At 37.6% G+C, this 19,378-nt stretch overlaps 2 protein-coding genes across 3 annotated transcripts in view; one reads left to right on the forward strand and one right to left on the reverse strand.

Moving 5' to 3' along the window:
* The window catches only part of bmpr1ba (bone morphogenetic protein receptor type 1Ba), a 66,496-nt gene extending 59,286 nt beyond the window's left edge, over positions 1-7,210 (forward strand). For both annotated transcript variants that reach the window (XM_014985312.2, XM_088008829.1), the window contains exons 5-12: positions 1,310-1,412; positions 3,022-3,118; positions 3,246-3,384; positions 3,612-3,804; positions 5,162-5,459; positions 5,549-5,724; positions 6,146-6,276; positions 6,359-7,210. In XM_014985312.2, coding sequence (XP_014840798.1) covers positions 1,310-1,412; positions 3,022-3,118; positions 3,246-3,384; positions 3,612-3,804; positions 5,162-5,459; positions 5,549-5,724; positions 6,146-6,276; positions 6,359-6,484 — 1,263 coding nt within the window. In that variant the 3' untranslated portion in view covers positions 6,485-7,210. The remainder of the gene's footprint in view (positions 1-1,309; positions 1,413-3,021; positions 3,119-3,245; positions 3,385-3,611; positions 3,805-5,161; positions 5,460-5,548; positions 5,725-6,145; positions 6,277-6,358) is intronic.
* A 1,106-nt stretch (positions 7,211-8,316) lies between these two features.
* LOC106916787 (netrin receptor UNC5C-like) overlaps positions 8,317-19,378 on the reverse strand; it is a 202,897-nt gene continuing 191,835 nt past the window's right edge. Inside the window, exons 17-18 of the mRNA XM_014985307.2 lie at positions 16,740-16,918; positions 8,317-12,555 (exon numbers count right to left, since the gene is read on the reverse strand). Of these exons, the coding sequence (XP_014840793.1) occupies positions 12,393-12,555; positions 16,740-16,918 (342 nt within the window). The 3' untranslated portion in view covers positions 8,317-12,392. The remainder of the gene's footprint in view (positions 12,556-16,739; positions 16,919-19,378) is intronic.

Here is a 19,378-nt window from a genome sequence, read left to right on the forward strand (position 1 = left end):
GCTGCTCCTTCATGTCGAGAGGAGCAGGTTGAGGTGGCTCGGGCATCTGGTCAGGATGCCTCCTGGATGCCTCTCTGGTGAGGTGTTCTGGGCAAATCCCACCAGGAGGAGGCCTGGGGGAAGACCCAGGACACGCTGACGATGTTTCTCAGCTGGTCTGGGAACACCATGGGTTCCCCAGAGGAGCTGGAACAAGTGGCTGGGGAGAGCGAACTCTGAGCCTCCTTAGTTAGGCTGCTGACCCCGCGACCCGACCCTGGATAAACAGAAGATGGATGGATGGATGGATGGATGGATGGATGGATGGATGGATGGATGGATGGATGGATGGATGGATGGATGGATGGATGGATGGATGGATGGATGGATGGATGGATGGATGGATGGATGGATGGATGGATGGATAAATCACACACATACACACACTCACATGCGTGATACACATAGCATAACAGAATAGAGACAGTAATGTTAGCTGGCTTGGTTAGCTAGGTAGTTTCAGGAAGCGTGCTCTTTTGCACCCTCCCATGCCCACACACACACCCACCCACCCACACACACACACACATAATGGATGTTAACATTGCCCATTGTTGACATTTCATCATTGTTGTTGTAAAATTGCTGCTGTTGTCATTTTGTTTTAAAAATGTTCTACTAATTGCCAGAAATGTTCTACAAATTGTTCTAAAAACATTTTAAAAAGTGGTAAATGAAAATATTTCAAACACGAAATAATTCTTGTGTGAAATAAAACACAGTAGAAAGTATTATACAAAACATTATTTTGAGTCAAAATGACAAAAGTAGCATAAAAACACATTGATTGTAACCCGGGTCAAAAAGGACCCAGTCACAGAAGACTGTATAGTAAGTCACTCACGCATCAGAGGATTAAGTTAGATCAAACTTTTCTTGCCTGGAAGTATTTGACAAAATGTTTATGTTTCCAAAGTGGCAGAATAGTGAGGGATTTATTTTAAGAATTTTTTAATTAAATTCAAAGATTTTCATACATTTCTTTAGTTTTTGGCAGAACTACCTTTAAACTGAATGTGTTTTGTGGCAACATGTATGAATCACATCCAGCACAGCATGAAAGATGAAAAACGATATCAAAGATCTCAAAGTTCAGTTGAGACAGTCATAGTAGTTTGCAGTGTGATATTGCCAAGCTGCAACAAGAGACACATTTATTTCAGCTTTTTTTTTTTTTTTTTTTTAACCCCACTGTCAATAATTGTGAAAGGTGCTGTATGTACTAAGTACTAATACCAGGCTCAATGTTTTATGACTTTGGTGTCCTCAGGACACGGTGTTCCCCCATGAGAGGAAATCGTTAGAGTGCTGCACGGATGAAGATTTTTGTAACAGAAACCTGCATCCGACACTGCCCCCACTCAAACCGCCTCGTAAGTTTTTCTCTACACTGTCAACGGCATCTCTCTCGTTTTCTCATCCAGTTCATATTGTAGTGTACAGTCATGGTGTAATGATAAACTGATAATACAATGATATACAAATACAAAGAAATTGATTATTATGAAAAAGGTCAACATTGTAGAACTTGAAATTAATTCATTTTATATATATATATATATATATATATATATATATATATATATATATATATATATATATATATATATATATATATATATATACTCAAATACCTCCAAAGGTTTCCTGATCACTCAGTTTAGGTCAGTAGACTACACAGTCATTAAGAAGACAGTCGCTTGGACAAATGTGCAAAAGGCAGTCATTGACACCTTTTAGAAGGAGCTACAAAAGGCCACAGCTGAAGAATGTTGTTCACAAAGTGCTGTATCTAAACAAAGAAGGTTGAGTGGAAGGAAAACGTGTAGTAGGACAGGAATAACCACAACCTCAAGACAGTTGTCTTAAGGTTGCAAGTTTTAAATCCTTAAAACTCATTTTTTAATCATTAAAACTCATTTTAAGGATTTTAACATCCTTAAAATGAGTTGGAGGAGCTTTACATGGAATGGACTGAAGCTGGGCTCAGTCAAGAGCCATGTTCAGACAAATCTGAACTTAGGTTACAAGCGTCTTAGATGGGCTATGTGGGAAAAAAAAGAGCTGGATTGTTGAACAGCAGTGTTCTTTTCAGATGAAAACAAAGTTTGCATTTCATTTTTAAATAAAAGTCCCAGAATCTGAAGGAAGAGTGGAAAGAAGTAGAATCCATGCTGCTTGAAAGCCTGTGTAACGTTTCTACAGTCAGTGATGGTTTGGGTTTCCATGTCATCTGCTGGTGTTGATCTGCTAGCTTAGTGATCAGTGTGCTGGATTGGTCAGCAAACTGGCCTGACATGAATCCCGTTGAGATAGAGTGTGGTCAAGATGGAGATTAGAGACACCAGAGATGACCTGAAGGCAGCTACCAAAGCAACATGTTTCCTTTACACCTCAACATATCCACAGACTGATTGCCTCCATTCCATGCCGCATTGATGCAGTAATACATTTACAAATATTGGGTATATAAAAATGAGCATAGTTTTGAGAATGTTGGCATTTCCAATAAATATATTCTTTTTTTTTAAGTATCCTATTTTGATGCTCTTATGTAATATTCAAATTTTCAGAGGTATGTAATTTTGGAGAGTGAGGGAGTTGATGCAAGCCGTCTAGTTTAAACCAAGGTCTGTACACGAATATGTTTGAGAAACAGTAAGTCAAGATTCCCAGGGAAATCACTGCAAGATGCTGAAGGCAGCCATCAATCTGTAACCTTATCATCAGGGAACAGGAGGAAAATTCATCGACTTCAGGATGAGGGCTTCCTGCCGTTGTTCCCAGGTCCAGAGGGAAGAAACAGTGTGCCAGAAGAAAATAGAAAAAATGATGAGGGGAATTTGATTTGAACACAAATTACTCAAGTGGAGTGTGACCAATAGAGTCAAACTAGGAAACGCAGAAAAGACTAATAAAATTATTTGTCTTTAAATGTTTTAAATGTCACTTTTGAAAACGATTTCATCTTTTCCTGTCTAGTGTATGTCGATTGGAAGATCCACCACATGGCACTATTGATCTCTGTCACTGTGTGCATCATTATACTGGCTGCCATTATTATCTTCTGCTACTTCAGGTAATCACACGGAACGGCGATGATACCTCACTGCTTCCTTCCTTAATTTGCAAACCGTGCTGTGCAGGCCATACTTTTTTATTAGAGGATAACTGAAGATCGTTTGCTGGATAACATGATTCTACAGGTACAAGCGGCAAGAATCTCGTCCTCGGTACAGCATCGGTTTGGAACAAGACGAAACATACATTCCTCCCGGAGAGTCTCTGAAGGACCTGATAGAGCAGTCGCAGACCTCTGGCTCAGGCTCAGGTCTCCCTCTGTTGGTGAGATGCCCACAAAACACTTTTGAAAATATCCTGCTTGCAATCATGTCAGTCTTTAACCCTTAAATCTTTAGATTTTTCCTCTCCCAAAATGGATCAAACAACACATGGGAATATTTTCTTTTAAGGCTTTTGTAGCCCCACAATTACAGAAATGGTGGCACACAAAGCAAGGCACAGAGATGGTACGTTATTTATCTGTGCCCTGCTTTTTTCCTCATCCCCAGGTCCAGAGAACCATAGCCAAGCAGATTCAGATGGTGAAGCAGATTGGAAAGGGGAGGTATGGCGAGGTGTGGATGGGAAGGTGGAGGGGGGAAAAGGTGGCTGTTAAAGTTTTCTTCACCACCGAGGAGGCCAGTTGGTTCAGAGAGACCGAAATCTACCAGACTGTCCTGATGAGACATGAGAACATACTGGGTGAGTCTCGCTGGATGACCTGGCATGTAGTGCTGAAGCCTAGGGTTTTCATGCACCTGTAAATTATTGTTTTAAATTCTGTTTTATAACTTTACAATTGTAATGAATGTGTTTATTACAGATTTAGAATAAAACTTTTTTTTTTTTTTACTAAAAATTGCATATATTTGTCGTACACGATGAGATGCTTTTATTTCTTAGAAGAAATAAAAGCATCTGTTTATAAGTTTATATTTTACACAAAAGTAACCTGTTAAAAATTATTTATACCTTTGTTAATCGATGAAAACTGTATCGGTATTACAACACTCTCCCTTCTTCTCATTGATGTAGCTTTCTAGTTCCTGTGGGTAATTTGAACATTTATCTGTGGGTGAGGCTGGAATGCCTCCTTTCCATCACCCTAATCTTTAGTTCCCTTCACAGTTTCTCTTCCCCAGAAATGTGTTGGTCAAATCAAATGATCATATTGTGATTAGTATTAGTATTCAAAGAGATTTAATAGTCTTTGAGTTTCACTGCAAATTGTATGATGTGAGATTTTAATCACATGTCAGATTTAGCCATGAAAGCTAATTTTCATTTGACATGGTAAAAACATAATTGAAACATAAAATAGCATGATTTGTGAAACTGAAAGACAATGAGTAAAAATAAGCATATTGTGTTTCATTAAAATACAAACTAATAAGCAGTGAACCAAATGTAAAACCCAGAGGTACAACCATGTTAATATGAACTATTTCAGAGACTTTTTCATTCATGCAAACACAAAGTTCTCTATTACTCTGATATAATTGAATACATTTCAATGCATGAGTTGAAACAAGAAAGCCACATGACATTAAAAGCTTCATCTCCATCTTACTCTTGATTGTGACAATACAGCAAAAAGATCTGCTCTGCATTCTCAGAGCAGTGATAAAATGATCACATTTAGATTATTAAACACTTCAGTATTCATGTATAAGATATTTCAGGTCCCATGGCACAGCATAAAATAATCAGTATTTTCGTTTACTTTGAACAGATTCATTTTGAAAAAAAAAAAAAAAAAACTCAAAGAAATCCTATTACAGTCTTAAATCCTGAAGAAGAATAAGAAGAAAGTCCTTTACTGTGAAAGTGGTCTGTGCCGTTATGACAGAGCCTAATTGATGCTGTTCATTTATACGAGCACACTGTCAGGAGAATTACCTATTTGAATTGCCCATCATAATTATCGGTGCTATTAGCGAATATGAAAGGTGCGTAATGTGAGAACAGCTGGATTCTTTCAAATTCAACCAGCAATATGGAAATTATAACTCCCTGCCTCTCTTTATCCCCCATTCGTCCCTCATTCCCTCTTTCACAGGTTTCATAGCTGCAGATATCAAAGGAACCGGCTCCTGGACCCAGCTCTATCTCATCACTGACTACCATGAAAACGGATCCCTGTATGATTACCTGAAATCAACCACCCTTGACAATAAAGCTATGCTGCGTTTGGCCTATTCATCTGTTTCGGGACTCTGTCACCTTCACACAGAGATCTTTGGCACTCAGGGCAAACCCGCCATTGCTCACAGGGACCTTAAGAGTAAGAACATACTGGTGAAAAGAAATGGGACCTGCTGCATCGCTGATCTCGGACTGGCAGTAAAGTTTATCAGGTGCATATTAGAAACATGAACATTTTAGCGTCTTCCCATTTAAATGTATATTTTTACACATTAGTTCTTGTGTAAATTTCTGACTGCAGTGACACCAACGAAGTGGACATCCCTCCCAACACTCGAGTTGGTACAAAGCGCTACATGCCTCCAGAGGTTCTGGACGAGACTTTGAACAGGAGTCATTTTCAGTCGTACATCATGGCCGACATGTACAGCTTTGGGCTCATCCTCTGGGAGATCGCTCGGCGTTGTGTCTCCGGAGGTAAATACAGCGCATTGCAAACAGTTTCCGACCCCTTGACCTTTTCCCCACTTCGGTGTAGTTCAGAAGGTTTTTATGTGTGAGTCCATTCATAATTGTAAGGAGGAAGGAAAATTGCCTTCAGCTCAATCAATTGGCACATAGAAACGCCTTTGACAAACAAGAAAGAGTTGACCTAATTCAATGTATTACTAAAGTAAAAATTAAAAGTACAATGCAACACCTAAAAAAGCTATCCAAGTAAATGTAACCAAGTAAAAAAAAGAATTAATTACTACCCACCTCTCAGTTCATCTGAGTACTTTCTTCTACTTCAGCACAACTCCTCCGTTCACTGCATGGCTTTTGGTAAACTGTGTATGAAATTTAAGTTTGAAATCACCCCTAAAGTTAACTGTCATCTCTGACTTATATTATGCAGGAATCTTAGAAGAGTACCAGTTACCGTATCATGAGTTAGTTCCCACAGACCCTTCATACGAAGACATGCGGGAGGTGGTCTGCATCAAGAAACTACGGCCATCCTTTCCAAATCGGTGGAGCAGCGATGAGGTAATATATGGTAAAAAAATGCAGTATTATACATGCACAAACAAACAAATGACCTCCCGAACACAAATCTGTATCTTTGCAGTGTTTGAGACAGATGGGGAAGCTGATGACAGAATGCTGGGCCAACAACCCGGCCTGCCGCCTGACAGCCCTGCGGGTCAAAAAGACACTTGCCAAAATGTCAGAATCACAGGATATCAAGCTGTGAGGAGCCACTGCCAGCTGTGCAAAGAACGGACACTGACAACCACACTGGCTTTGGTCCAGCCCATTGCAAAGCCTTCGTCTCTCGGACAAAAGGAGATTAGGAGATCACACAATCGTATATATACGCCCAGAACTCTGCAACTCAAGGCTCTTTGAAAGCAGCCATGTCGTATGCGGCCAAGTTGGTTTATCAAATTAGATTCAGACTAGTGTGAATCATGCAAATGTGTCCTGGATAGATTTAACTTGAGGCTGTAGCTGCAGAGAAACTACAACTGTCTACTGACCAGTAAAGTGGAACATAATATCTGTGCTTTCTGTGAAAGCTGTCCTACCTGTTAGATGAAGGTCTGATTGATAGAACTGAAGAGGTGTGGATCAACGCAACACATCACTGCAGGAGAACACATCCTTTCTAAACACATGCCACCTCACTACTGGCTTTATATTATTATTATTATTATTATTGTTATGGAATAAACACATTTTTGTCACTCATTAATGGACTGCTTTTGGTTGCAAGACCTGACACCATGTGACACAAGTATTATGAGGCGTTACTGTAAACTTTTGTTCATGGTGATAACGTTTCTAGACACTGAAAATTCAATATTTGTATGTGAGCTGCAATAGGCTAATGGAAGTTGTACAAATGCTTTTTTTTTCCATGTAAAACTCAAATAGAAGACTTGTCTGTGGGAAAATAAAGTTTCTATGTTGACATTAACAGGGCCTTTTTTTTGTATTTTGTGTTTCAACATATTTGTAGCAATTCAAAACTTGCCTTAACAGACACTTATTCCCAACATGGAATTAAAATTGAACGTAAGTCCAAGTCAGATTTTTATTTTTGTATTTATCTCTTGTGGATATGCTTACATGAATTATTGACTCTTACAGCAATCAATAATTAATGGAACCCCTTCTTATTTGGTAGTTATGCTACACTCCGGAACATTCCCCCCTACATTTCTGGCACAGTGTAAAGATATTTGCATAAAAACCTAAAATAAAGATTATGGAGAATTGGGGACTAATATTCCACTCTATGCTGGAGTTTCTTCCCAGTAGGTTAAGATTTATTTACAGCTCTTACCGTTCCTCTCTCTATGTGGTGACAAGATAAACTCATCCCACCTGTTTTCTTCTATAGGTCAGAAACATCTCAAACATTGATTTCATATATAGACAACTTTAGGTGAGTTGCTCCTTTCTTGTCGCCGTTTTCTTATTTATGCAGATCCACAAACATTTCACCTTTTTTCCTCCATCCATCATCTGTGCCCACTTGTCCTTGCGGCGCCACTTGGTGGCCGTTGCTCATCTCCAGCAGTTATCAAGCATCGAACGGCATCACAAACACACACAGGACTAAAAACCAAACATGCACACACTTACACCTTAGGGCAGGGATAGCAATGAGCTAATATGTAAAATCAACTTTTTGAGCTTTACATCATGTTATAATGTTATCAAAAACAAAACTGGGGTGTTTCAAGGGATTAAATTACAAAGTTATTTTTTTTTGTCATATTTGATATACGTATACACATGCATAGCATGTATGGTAAAAAACTGAGGGTAACATAGTTTCTTGATTATGCCATTAAATCCCACTGTGTGCCTAGAAAATGCTTAATGCATCCCTTTAAGTTTTTGGACTTTGGGAGGAAACTGGAGGACCCGGAAAGAGTCCCGGCATGCTGAGGGAGAACATGGAAACTCCATGCAGAAGGACCTCAGGCTGAGATTCAAACACAGGAACAGCTCATATTCAGATCAGTCAGTTTCATATTTTCATATTTATATTGCTGAAAAAGAAGCCTGTGTGTGTTTTTTTTTTTTTTTTTGGAGTAAATTTACTTTTCTTTCTCTATTTGTTTTCCTTTTAGGAATTATGCGATACTTAATATTTACCTGCTGTGACTATTTAAGAAGTTTAATAAAATTTCAACATCCCCTCTTATCCACATGCTTGATTCACAGTTTGCAGCGGCCACATATTAATGAGTCACTCAGATGTGCACTTTCCTTTGTTGGAAAAAAAAAAAAAAAAAAAGAAAGAAAACCCCAGCATGCCTCATTATAACCCATCAGCGCTGCTGAGTACACAGCATGTAGAACAGTGACACCATAAGGACTTTTTAGTTTTTCGATTCCTTCCTTCTGGCTCATTTTATCTGACTGTTTGTGATTTAGAAAATGTCTCATAATATCGCAGGACAAGCTCCAATAGCTGACTTTTTCCCAGCGGCTCTTTCCACAAAAACACACAATGTAGGGCAAAGTTTCAGCATTGCTTATAAATATAATTTATTAATTGTCTTAAAAATTCTTTCTTACACTTTGTACAGAAAATAATTAGAGGAGATAGAGAGGCAAGCAGTCAGCAATATTAAGCAAGACTCTTGAAGCGTGCCAGAGTTAGCTAAAATGGACCAATACTATCCCACACTAATCAAATCAAATCACTCAAAATAAAATGCAAAATTACAAGGACAATTCTAGTTATAGACTTCTATCATGATAACCAATATTTGCATAGTAGACACTGCTTTTACAAAAAGGGAAAAACTCAAAAGAACCTTTAAAACATACAAACTAGTATCTAATTGTACTGCTTTTTTTTTTAAATTCTGAAATATGCCAAATATAGTCAACAGTACACAACTGTACAGATTGTAGATAAAAAATATTTTTACATATGTTTATATCTTTACACTACTTTCTTTGTTTGCACAACATGAAGGACAATTCAAAGGAGATCTGGATGTATCCTCTTTTGAAAGAAAAAAAACATTGTACAACACAAACACACAAAAAAAAGATCATTCTGCTGGTAAGGTGTAAACGGAGAAACAAACATGTTTCTTTTAAAGAAAGCAAAACAATTTTCTCCAACATGTTTACTCAGTTAAAAAATAGATATAGTATGACTTAGCTTTAGTACGTCACAATACATCTTTGACCCTTAACCGTCACGAGGACAGCGGCGTCTGTTTGGACCCAACATGTAAGCATTTTGGGAGTGACGGCGTGAAAAGTGTTTCCAGGTTTCATATTTGATCTCAAAGAAACAGATCCAAAGAGCTGATGGCCTCAGCTTGTCTTCTCGTTAAAGTGTCTCAGCCCTTCCCTTTGATTTCCTCACACCTTAAATTAGAGGTTCCATAACCACCCGTATGTACAATACCTTATAAAAGTTGCCGCACGTCTTGAGCTTTTTCACATTTTGTCATATAACAACCACACAGTTTATTTTATTGTATTGGATTTTTTTTTTTTTTTGTGATTTGCAAATGGCAAATAATGCATAATTGTGAAGTAGAAGCAAAATGAAACATAGCTCACAAAATGTCTCATAAATAAAAATCTAAATTGTCTAGATTGTCAAAGTTACTCTTTTAGCCCCAAACAGAGTCCAGTAAAATGAATTCCCATCAGAAGTCATATGATTAGTAAACATTTTTCACATATGTGGAGTTTATTTTCACTATAAATCCCTCAGTTCTGTCAAGGCCTCAGATATTTGTTAGAGAAAATTAGCAAACAGCATCATGAAGACCAAGGAACATAATAGATAAAGTTGTGTCATTTGCTGACATGGCAGTTTCATTTCTCAGCAAATATTCTGGTCTCTACATGTGCAAAGCTGGTGTAAACATACTCCACACTACTGGCTGCTGTGACTGCAGTAAAACTTTTGACTTGTTGGGGGAGCAGGAGGCAAAATGGAATTACTATGGGCTGGTATGTCACAAAAATCCTAAATAAAATATTCTGAAGGTGGCAGATGTTACGTGACAAAGAGTGAATAGTCCAAGGGGTACAAATCCTTTACAAGGCACCGTAAATGTTCTGACACTTAAAACATAACTATTCAGAGACCTTTTCATCATGAACAACTGGGTTTACATCTGTGCAGGAGGTCTAGATCTGAAGTTTCTAACTTATTGAACAACAAAAAATTGAAAAAAAAGAAAATCGGTGTTTGGAGGATGACCACAAGATTTCCACGTAGGATTGTTTTTATCCTTTAATTTTTTTTTCTTTTGACAAGATCCTTTACAGAAGCTCCTCTGCAAACCTGATGTTCAGTTACATATGGCATGTCTCCATACACCTTTGTGAATATTTTATATGCATTTCCCTTGAGCTGAATGTTCATGTAGTCTAATTAGATGATACACATCTTACACATCTCCAGAGGCATCTGACAATTATTCATAAAACACAGAGCCAGAGTTTTTCATTTACATAAAACTGTTGACATGAGTTCAAAGTGAACTTTTGAAACAGTCGCACTTTATTTCACAAAGGCCCCTTCAGTTCTGTGGATTTTAACTTTTCAAACAAAATGCATTGCACTGGATTTTTGATGCCAACAAATAACAGGGAAAAACAGTGAAAGATGTTCATTAATGTAGTTAAAACAATACATAGTAAAATTAAAGCAAAACATGTTTATGCAACTATTAATAATCAAAATAATATTATGCAAACAATTTTATAGCCATGTATTTACACTGTGAAGATGAGAAAGAGGAGAAAAGGTTCATTTTAAATGCTGTAATTCTTCCAAGGCCACTAGATGGTGCCAGTGACCAACAAAGTCACAGTTGGATAATTTATCTGACATCCTGTGAAACTGAGGAGAGAAAAAAATACTGTCACGTTATACTGAATTTGGTTTACAACTGGATTTAAAAAATGATCTTCAGTCACTTGTTTCCCAGAGTTAAACCATCTCCAGAAACGAGCCTGAACTGCCTGGCAGAAACCGTCCAGGATGTAAAAAAAAAAAAAAAGTTGGCATCTCTGCTGCACAAAGCATGAGTTGTCAAGAAAATGTTTTTCTTGATTGAAATATGAAAGCAAAAAAATATATACAAAACATAAGAGGAGATGTGGTGCTCTTTCTTTTGTGATATTTCCACAGCAAACTACGGCAAAAATATTTTTCGCCGCCACCAGTTTGGAAAACGATCTTTGGATCGACTTATCTGACAAATTGTGTTGCCTTTCCTGCTCTCCTGACTCAAATGATTTAAAATTATCGAGTCTATTAGAAATCATTCTATGGGGTTAAAAAAAAAAAAAAACAACAGTTTTTTCAGACTTGTTTCTGGTCAGGATTCCTCATTAACAAGCACTGTGTCGGAAAATCTGTAGCAGAAAATGAGCCGCACATACAGACAGTGTGATGAGACAATATAAAGACGACAAACTGTACCAACAAACACATACAGCCGAGGCTCGTAAGAAAAGAGTCTTCTTCATCGCTTCTCTCATTATCTGCTTTCCATCCAGATGGTCATCTGCCCGCTGCTTCCATCACTTTATGTTGATGTCCTCCCTCTGTTCTGTAATCAGTTTAGCTGCTCTCTGTGTTTGCTTTCATCTTTGTGAAGAGTCTACCTGCATCTTTGTTTATCCTCAATCTACCATTCCCTACTCCTCTGTAATTGGTTTACCTTTGCTTCCTTTATGATTCTGTTTCCTTCCTATACTTGATTTCAAGGTCAGCATCTCCATTTCTGCTTCCCTTTTTTTCCCTGTCCCTGTTCATCATAGGAGCAAGAAAGTAGCTGCTTGGAAAAAATGTGATTTTTTTTTTTCTTTTATAGACGCGTATATATTCCTTTCACTCCTGATGCACAGATTTATCTCTCTTGTATTCATGACTCCCAAAATCTCACACACTGATACACATCAGCACCTGCTTGAGCACCCATTTCTTTCACTGCGAACGCTTAATTACCACGGTATTTAAACAGTGCTGCTCAAATCACCATGACGACAACTTTTCTTTGATTTTTGCATCCAATCGGGCTATCCGCAGTACCCACCACGGACAATCCACATGTAATTTTCTGGAGTTTTGCCGTCGTAATAAAAATGTTCCTTTGCTAGTGTTCTGACGTCATGGAGGCAAGGCTGCTGTCGTGACGGCCCATTTCTTCCAGCACAGCGGCCAGTTCATTTAGATCTCCGTCGGGAAAATGTTGGGCTTCCCAGAGATCCAGGATGACACCTGTAGGACTGGACTTGGTGGCAAAGTAGTTCAGGTATCTAAAAAAATAAGGAGGGAGTCAAGAAAGGGTTAAAAAGTTCATAATGCGACTTGAAATGTAATAATATTAGTCAATCTATCATTGAAACCTGAAGTATACACTGTAGCATAGAGTGTGTATATATATATATATATATATATATATATATATATATATATATATATATATATATATATATATATATATATATATATATATATATATATATATATATATATATATATATATATATATATATATATATGTTTTTGTTTTTTTTCCCCCTCATAAATGCGGGAACAATTCAATAGGGAGTTGCAACATGTGTCACGAGTCAGGACGTCAGCGACTGCAGAGGAAGAGTCTGACACTAAACCATCTCACACAAAGGTCTTGTTGCAGCTTTGAAGTATAAAAACCATCATATTTCTGTCTCGTGGGGATAAAACGAGACCTTCTGTTCTGTAAATCTTCTGATTGTACTGCTGACACACTCTGGTGCTGTTTTAATAAAAGCAAAGAATGTACCATCATTTCCTATGGTAAATTGTTATGGTTTCTAATTTATTATATATGCCTAACAGCATATTTTCATTCAACAATTTAAAAAAATCTTCCTTACATTGTTTCTTCCTTATTTGGACTTTCTCTGTTTCCAATAAGGAACAGCTGTTACGTGACCTCGGGGGCTCAGTTCAACTCATAAAAAGGCCATTTAGGTTTTCTTCCAGGTCTGTCTCAATACAAAACGATATTTAAGCTGAGTACGGAAGAACTTTCCAGACATAAATGCGGTCACTCTGCCTGTTTAGGCAAAGAGAAAGCTGAAACAGCAAGCCTTACTCTGATAACGCTTTGACAGATCAGTGGCAAAACAACTTTCTGAGACTCTTATGAAAACTTGTTTTTTTACAGGAAATGGGAAAGTAAACAACACATTTTCTACCAGTTCACCTGCTGACCAGAAATCATGGTGCCCACATTCACCAGCTGCGTCATGAGCAGGAAGGCCGTGGGGACAATGATTTGCACTTGTGCCTAATTATCCTCTCAATATCTGGCTCTGGCTTTGTATCAGCTAGCAAATGAGACTGAATCATCAAGCCAAGCATCTGTGTAAAGCTGACTGGGGTAATGATGAAACTCTGAGAATGCTACCTGAAGTCAACTGGAGGAAACAACGTCAAATTACCTATTTAGTTCTGCAGAGACTCACTTTTTCTTTTACATCAACAATAAAGTGCTGTCCTTTGCATTTTATAGAGGGATACTAGGAGGAGGCTTTGTGTGCAGGATGAAATATTTTCTAAAAATCACAGGTTGCTAGTCACATCACAGAGCCAGCACAAAGACAATTAAATAAAAAAAAATAAAAAAAATCAAGTAAATATTTTACACTTAACATACAGCTCCTTTCACACTTTGTGGCAACCCTTGTAAAAATGTGTAAAAAGCTTCAATTTAAACGTACTGTATACTTTACTACAGAGGCATAGTCTCACACTGAATAATTTAGAATACGTCTGAGTGCATTCAGGGTACATCTGTTCAGAGGTGGAAAATCTCACATTCACGGATAATTACTTAAAAAAAAAAAACGGTGTCACACTTATAGACACTGGTCATGTTTCCTATTAAAAAATACAACTTAACCATCTTCAGTTTATACATTACTATTTGACATTGATCATAATGTTGGTAAAACGTTAATTGTCACCTGCTTAAATATAAATCTCCATTATGCCACTATTCAAAATAGGGAAGAAACACAGAAAACAGGGTATTCCATTAAGGTAGATTTGTTTGAAAATAGTTTTTCCCCTAAACTTTAAAAATTGTATTTTAAAATACAATGAGGCCAGCAGAATGTGTTTCATCAATAACAAAAACAGAAAAAAAAGCAAAAAAAAAAAAAACAAATGTGTTGAGCGAAGCAAAGAGTGAGGAGGAAAAGATGCCAGGAAATTGATTTTATGAAGTCGAGAGATACAAGAAACAAAAAGATATTGAGCAATAAAAGAGAAAATATAAAAGAACAATAAAAAAGTCAAAATACAAGTTAAGCAAATGAATGCATGAAATGTAATTATTCTAAAGTTTACATTTAACTCAAACGGCTATTATAAAGGTTTATTAATAACAACAGAAAAAACATAAGTACAAGTAATAAATTATTTCAAATTTATAGTTTTATAGCAACCTAAATGTGCACTTGGACTAGATATAAAAAATATAGCTTTAACGTATAAATAAGTTAAAATATAAAAAGTATCGTAAAAGCCAGATAAAAGATAAAACTTTAGATTAAAAAAAAAAGAATAGTTTTTGATCCTCTAAGGTTTGAGGCCGTCCCTCAGATGAGAACCATAAAAAGAAAGCAATACATTGTTACTTTTTTCTTCTTACTTTAAGCTTTACAAATCAACCTTTTACAGTCCCCTAAAGGATCTGAATGATCATGTGATAAAATGAGATTTGATACTACAAGCACTGATGACTTCCACCTTAAACTCAATTCTAAAATGTACATGAGCAGAGAGCGTAAAATTAAAGTGAACTCTTTTGCTTTTGTTTGCCAGCTTTTAAGGAGATGATTTCTGGAGTAAACATAGAGGGGCTAAATGTTTTTATAAAGACCGGAAAGAAGAGCACTGAAGTTTTATCTTCTGCAAGGAAAAGTCTAGTTTAGATTCTTTGCATTTATCATAGAGAGAAACCATCAAGGTGATAAAATGTGCTTCTTGAAGAAAAAAAATGTAAAGAAGAATCAAATGTAACACCAAGATCTTTAATTTGACCATTAGTGTTCATTCCCACAGTCCATGGATTAAAATTGTACATTACTCTATTTAAAAGTTAATGCAAATTATTAAAAGTTCAGCTTTGACCTGACAGACTCATATCATATCTCTGCTTAAAACAATTTGAACTTGGGAAAAAAAAAAAGGTCAGGCAAATACCAACACCTAATGACTTAATCTTGCCACCGTGCATAATGAGGGATATGAAAAATTAGGTAAAAAAATTTCACTCACTATAAGAGAAAGACCGCAAACATTCGATTACCGTATTTTCCGCACTATAAGGCGCACAGAATAGACGCTACAGTTAGGGTTGCTGCCCGTCCTGTGTTGAACCTATACGGGGCGCGATTTGTTCCGTACTCTACAAATGTGGATGTGTAATAATAAAGTGTTAGTAACCAAGTACTTTATATAGTAGGCTGCCCCAGTCATTGTTTCACTCACGGTGTTGGTGTTGCGATATTGTGCCCAACTGCTTTCTGGGTAACACGCTGCCGCCGCAGTCTCTGTCTCTCTTCCCCCGCCCTCCCGGCTTTAAATGTATTGGGGCTGGTCCCTTGGTAATCCTAGTCGAAGCAACCCCCGAAGCACCCCGGATGAATAAAGAATATCAACAAAACAGTCCGACTCCGGTCGGCGATGAGAGCCTTCCGCGACTGGGCCGGGGCGTGGACGGACGATGGTCACCCTTCTCCGTTCGCGCACAGCATGTTTGTGGAGAACGTGGTGCTAAATGACCTGCAGATGACCTGATTCTAGACGGTCGGTAGGTAGATAGGTCAGTCAAACTTTATTAACAAACCAGCGTTCTGACAACTATCCCAGCATGCACCGCGCGCTTCTTCTTCTACGGGCGAAAAAGAAAGTTGGCGGCTGCTTACCGTAGTTGCTAGACCTGTTGTGGCTCAATATTGGTCCATATATAAATAAAGTGCACAGGATTATAAGGCGCACTGTCGGCTTTTGAGGAAATTGTAGGTTTTTAGGTGCGCCTTACAGTGCGGAAAATACGGTATGTATTAATTAAGGCTCATTAACAACTTACGAAAAGGCTTTGTCCAGATTTTTACAAGGATTCGATGATTGTTGAGGATGCTGTACTGGTACTGTATACATTTGGAGAACACGCAAACTCGCCTCAGAAAGACTCCAGAACTTCAGTGTCTCATTTCATGAACAAAATGTACAGCCATTGAAAATGAAATAAGAGAAAATCTACTACTTCAACAGTTCTTCTCAGATGACTTGTACTCCGTGATTTCATCAGCCAAGGCGAAGCTAAGTTCTCGTCTCTGTAGAAAGTTTTCTGACTAAATAAGTAAAATCAAGTGAAACACCTCAGGGAGCCAAGCAAAACACAGAAAAAGAAAACAAATACAAGTAAATGTGAGTGCTTTACCTGTCAAGGTTGAGTTTGTGAGCCAACATCCTCCAGTCGTTGCCTCTGGTCTGTGGTGCATCCAAACTGCCACACAACTTGTGTCTGATGGATAAAGGAATACGGAAGGCATTAGGCCCCATTAAGGTTGTGATATTACTGGCAGGGTCCATCAGGGATGTGTCTATGCACTGGACTTCCTGGAAAGATGACAAAAGGGGGTCATGAGACCAAGTAATTGATTTAAACAATAACTGATGCAAACATTTACATTATGCACATAGTTTCATACTCAGAACATGTTTCTAAAGGGCTCCACAATACTTAAACATCTTTGTTATCTATATATACCTGTCAATAGCTATATCCACAATGCAGTTTGGCTAACTGTATTTCAAATTCAAGTCCATCCATATCCTTTTAGGCAAAGATTCAGCTCCGCTCTCTCAAGCTTGTCTTTTGTGAGGCCAAAATTACACAAGAGAGAGTCTTTATCAATACAAGAGGAGAAAAAATAAAAACACAGAAATCTGCAGCCACTTCCTCTCTCTCCCTCCTTCCTGTCAATCTCCATCTGTTTCTAAGCCTTCACATTATTCTGCCGCTCCTGAGCTGAAAGGAGGATACAGACTAATGAACGTGGTTTGGCAGAGGGACACGACAACTGTCATTGTTGATGCAAGCGATTACTATTTGCTGTGTCTATTTACCCTCAATTTACCACCAGAATTTCTCTATGGATAGAGATGGAAGGACTAATGCAAAGGGACATCGCTGACTATCTGCCGAAGTGATACATGTTTTAGATCTGCTTTGCTTTCCATCGTTCAGCACCACAGGATGATTGAGGGTTTCCAGAATTGTACTTAGTCTATGACATGCGCAAAACTTACTAACGTATTTTTCCATGTTTTATCTTTACACCAGTCAAACATCCAGTGAGACTAATGCATATATCTGGTTGGTATGATGTATGTGTGGCCTATTTCAAATTGATGAAGAGGCCTGCAATTTTCACTGGTGTAGCAGTTTCAAAAACTGTCAAGATCTAGGAAGCAACATCCAAAACCATCTACAACTTTAAATTTGCACGTAGTGTAAATTTCCATTTAGAAACAAGCATGGTGGTGGTAGTATCATGCTGAGGGTGCGTTTCACTACAGATAATAAGTGGGATAATGATGAGGAACTGTCCCCTAAATTGTCTACTTCACTACAAATCAAGAGCTGGTTGAAACGTGGGCGTTGGGAGTTTCAAAGGAACACAGATGCCAAACGGGCATCTCTGTTTACAGTGAATCCATAAAGCCAGTTAACATTAAGCTTCTGGAATAAACATTATTGGGCTGAGCTTAAGAGCCAGGTTCATGGCAGTAATATAGCCTTTTTAAATGAGGGCTGTATTATTCATGGGCGGAAGAGTTCAAAAATATCCAAGACGATTAATGCAAAAGGTCTGTTGAAATCAACACAATGTGTGGTTTATCTACATCATGCTAAAATAGAGTTAAAATATTCACTGCTGCAACAGTAACAAACTGAAATCAGTTGTTTTTTTTTTTTTCATTTAAAAGTACTGCAGTAAGATAAATTGAGAACTGGACTTCAGGAATAAACATTCAAGACACTTTGATTTGCAGCTTTAGCAGTTTTAGAAATGGCAGGGCACTTAATGTCAAAAGCTGCCATGAGGCATGACAAAGGCTGTCACTGAATAGAAAACTGTCTTTGACAAATACTTGTTTTGCTCTGCGAATTCACAGAACTGTTTCTGCAAGTAAAAAACTATCCTCACAAGGGAGGATGCAACTGTAATGTAGTTACAGCGCTTCCACTACCAGTAATGTTTTACTAAAGCTTCTGCACTGATTTGCAACTTCCAGTACAGTCTCAACCACTACTGCTCCAAATAATTCCCCCCAAAAAAACTACCGTGGATCAGATATAAAACCGTCCACTCCAAGCCAAGACTTTGCAACCACCAACAAATAAACAGAGCCAGTAGAGAGACATTATTGACCATCTCTTTGGGATTAATGCTGTTGAAGTAAAAAAAAAAGCAGCACTCAATCACACAAACTCTTTTTGTGCAATAATGTGATACTTGAAAATACTGAGCTTTGCCCTCTTATGGTTCTGATAAATATGGATTTTTGGAACTGGCTGCCACATTGTCGGCTGGCAAATATATATATATATATGTATATATATATATATATATATATATGTGTGTGTGTGTGTGTGTGTGTGTGTGTGTGTGTGTGCAAGCAAGCATATCAGAGCGCTGGCTTTTATTATACATGCAGTTCTTTAAGAGAACATGTTGGCTGTGTGTTATGCTCATTTTGCCAATTAACCAGCAAAGAAGCAAGCAGGAAAAAGGACAATTTTCTTATTTCTTTCAATGTAGAAAAAGAAAAAAACATCAACTGTACATTCATGGTTTAAAAATGCCAAGACTGATAATAATAATAAAAAAAACATGTCCACATTAATACGTTGTTACAACTGGTTGCAGCAGTAAAAATCTGTTCACTGACAGACATACACACATACTTTCTGTGACTTTGTGGTTACACTCCAATACAAAATCAAAGAAGAGTTATTCCTGTCACATGATGGGACCTGTAGCGGTTGTATGAATTATTAAGCAGAGTCAC

This window comes from Poecilia mexicana, unplaced genomic scaffold, assembly GCF_051168715.1.
Source record: "Poecilia mexicana isolate PSO_F unplaced genomic scaffold, ASM5116871v1 scaffold_9, whole genome shotgun sequence".
Classification (NCBI taxonomy): domain Eukaryota; kingdom Metazoa; phylum Chordata; class Actinopteri; order Cyprinodontiformes; family Poeciliidae; genus Poecilia; species Poecilia mexicana.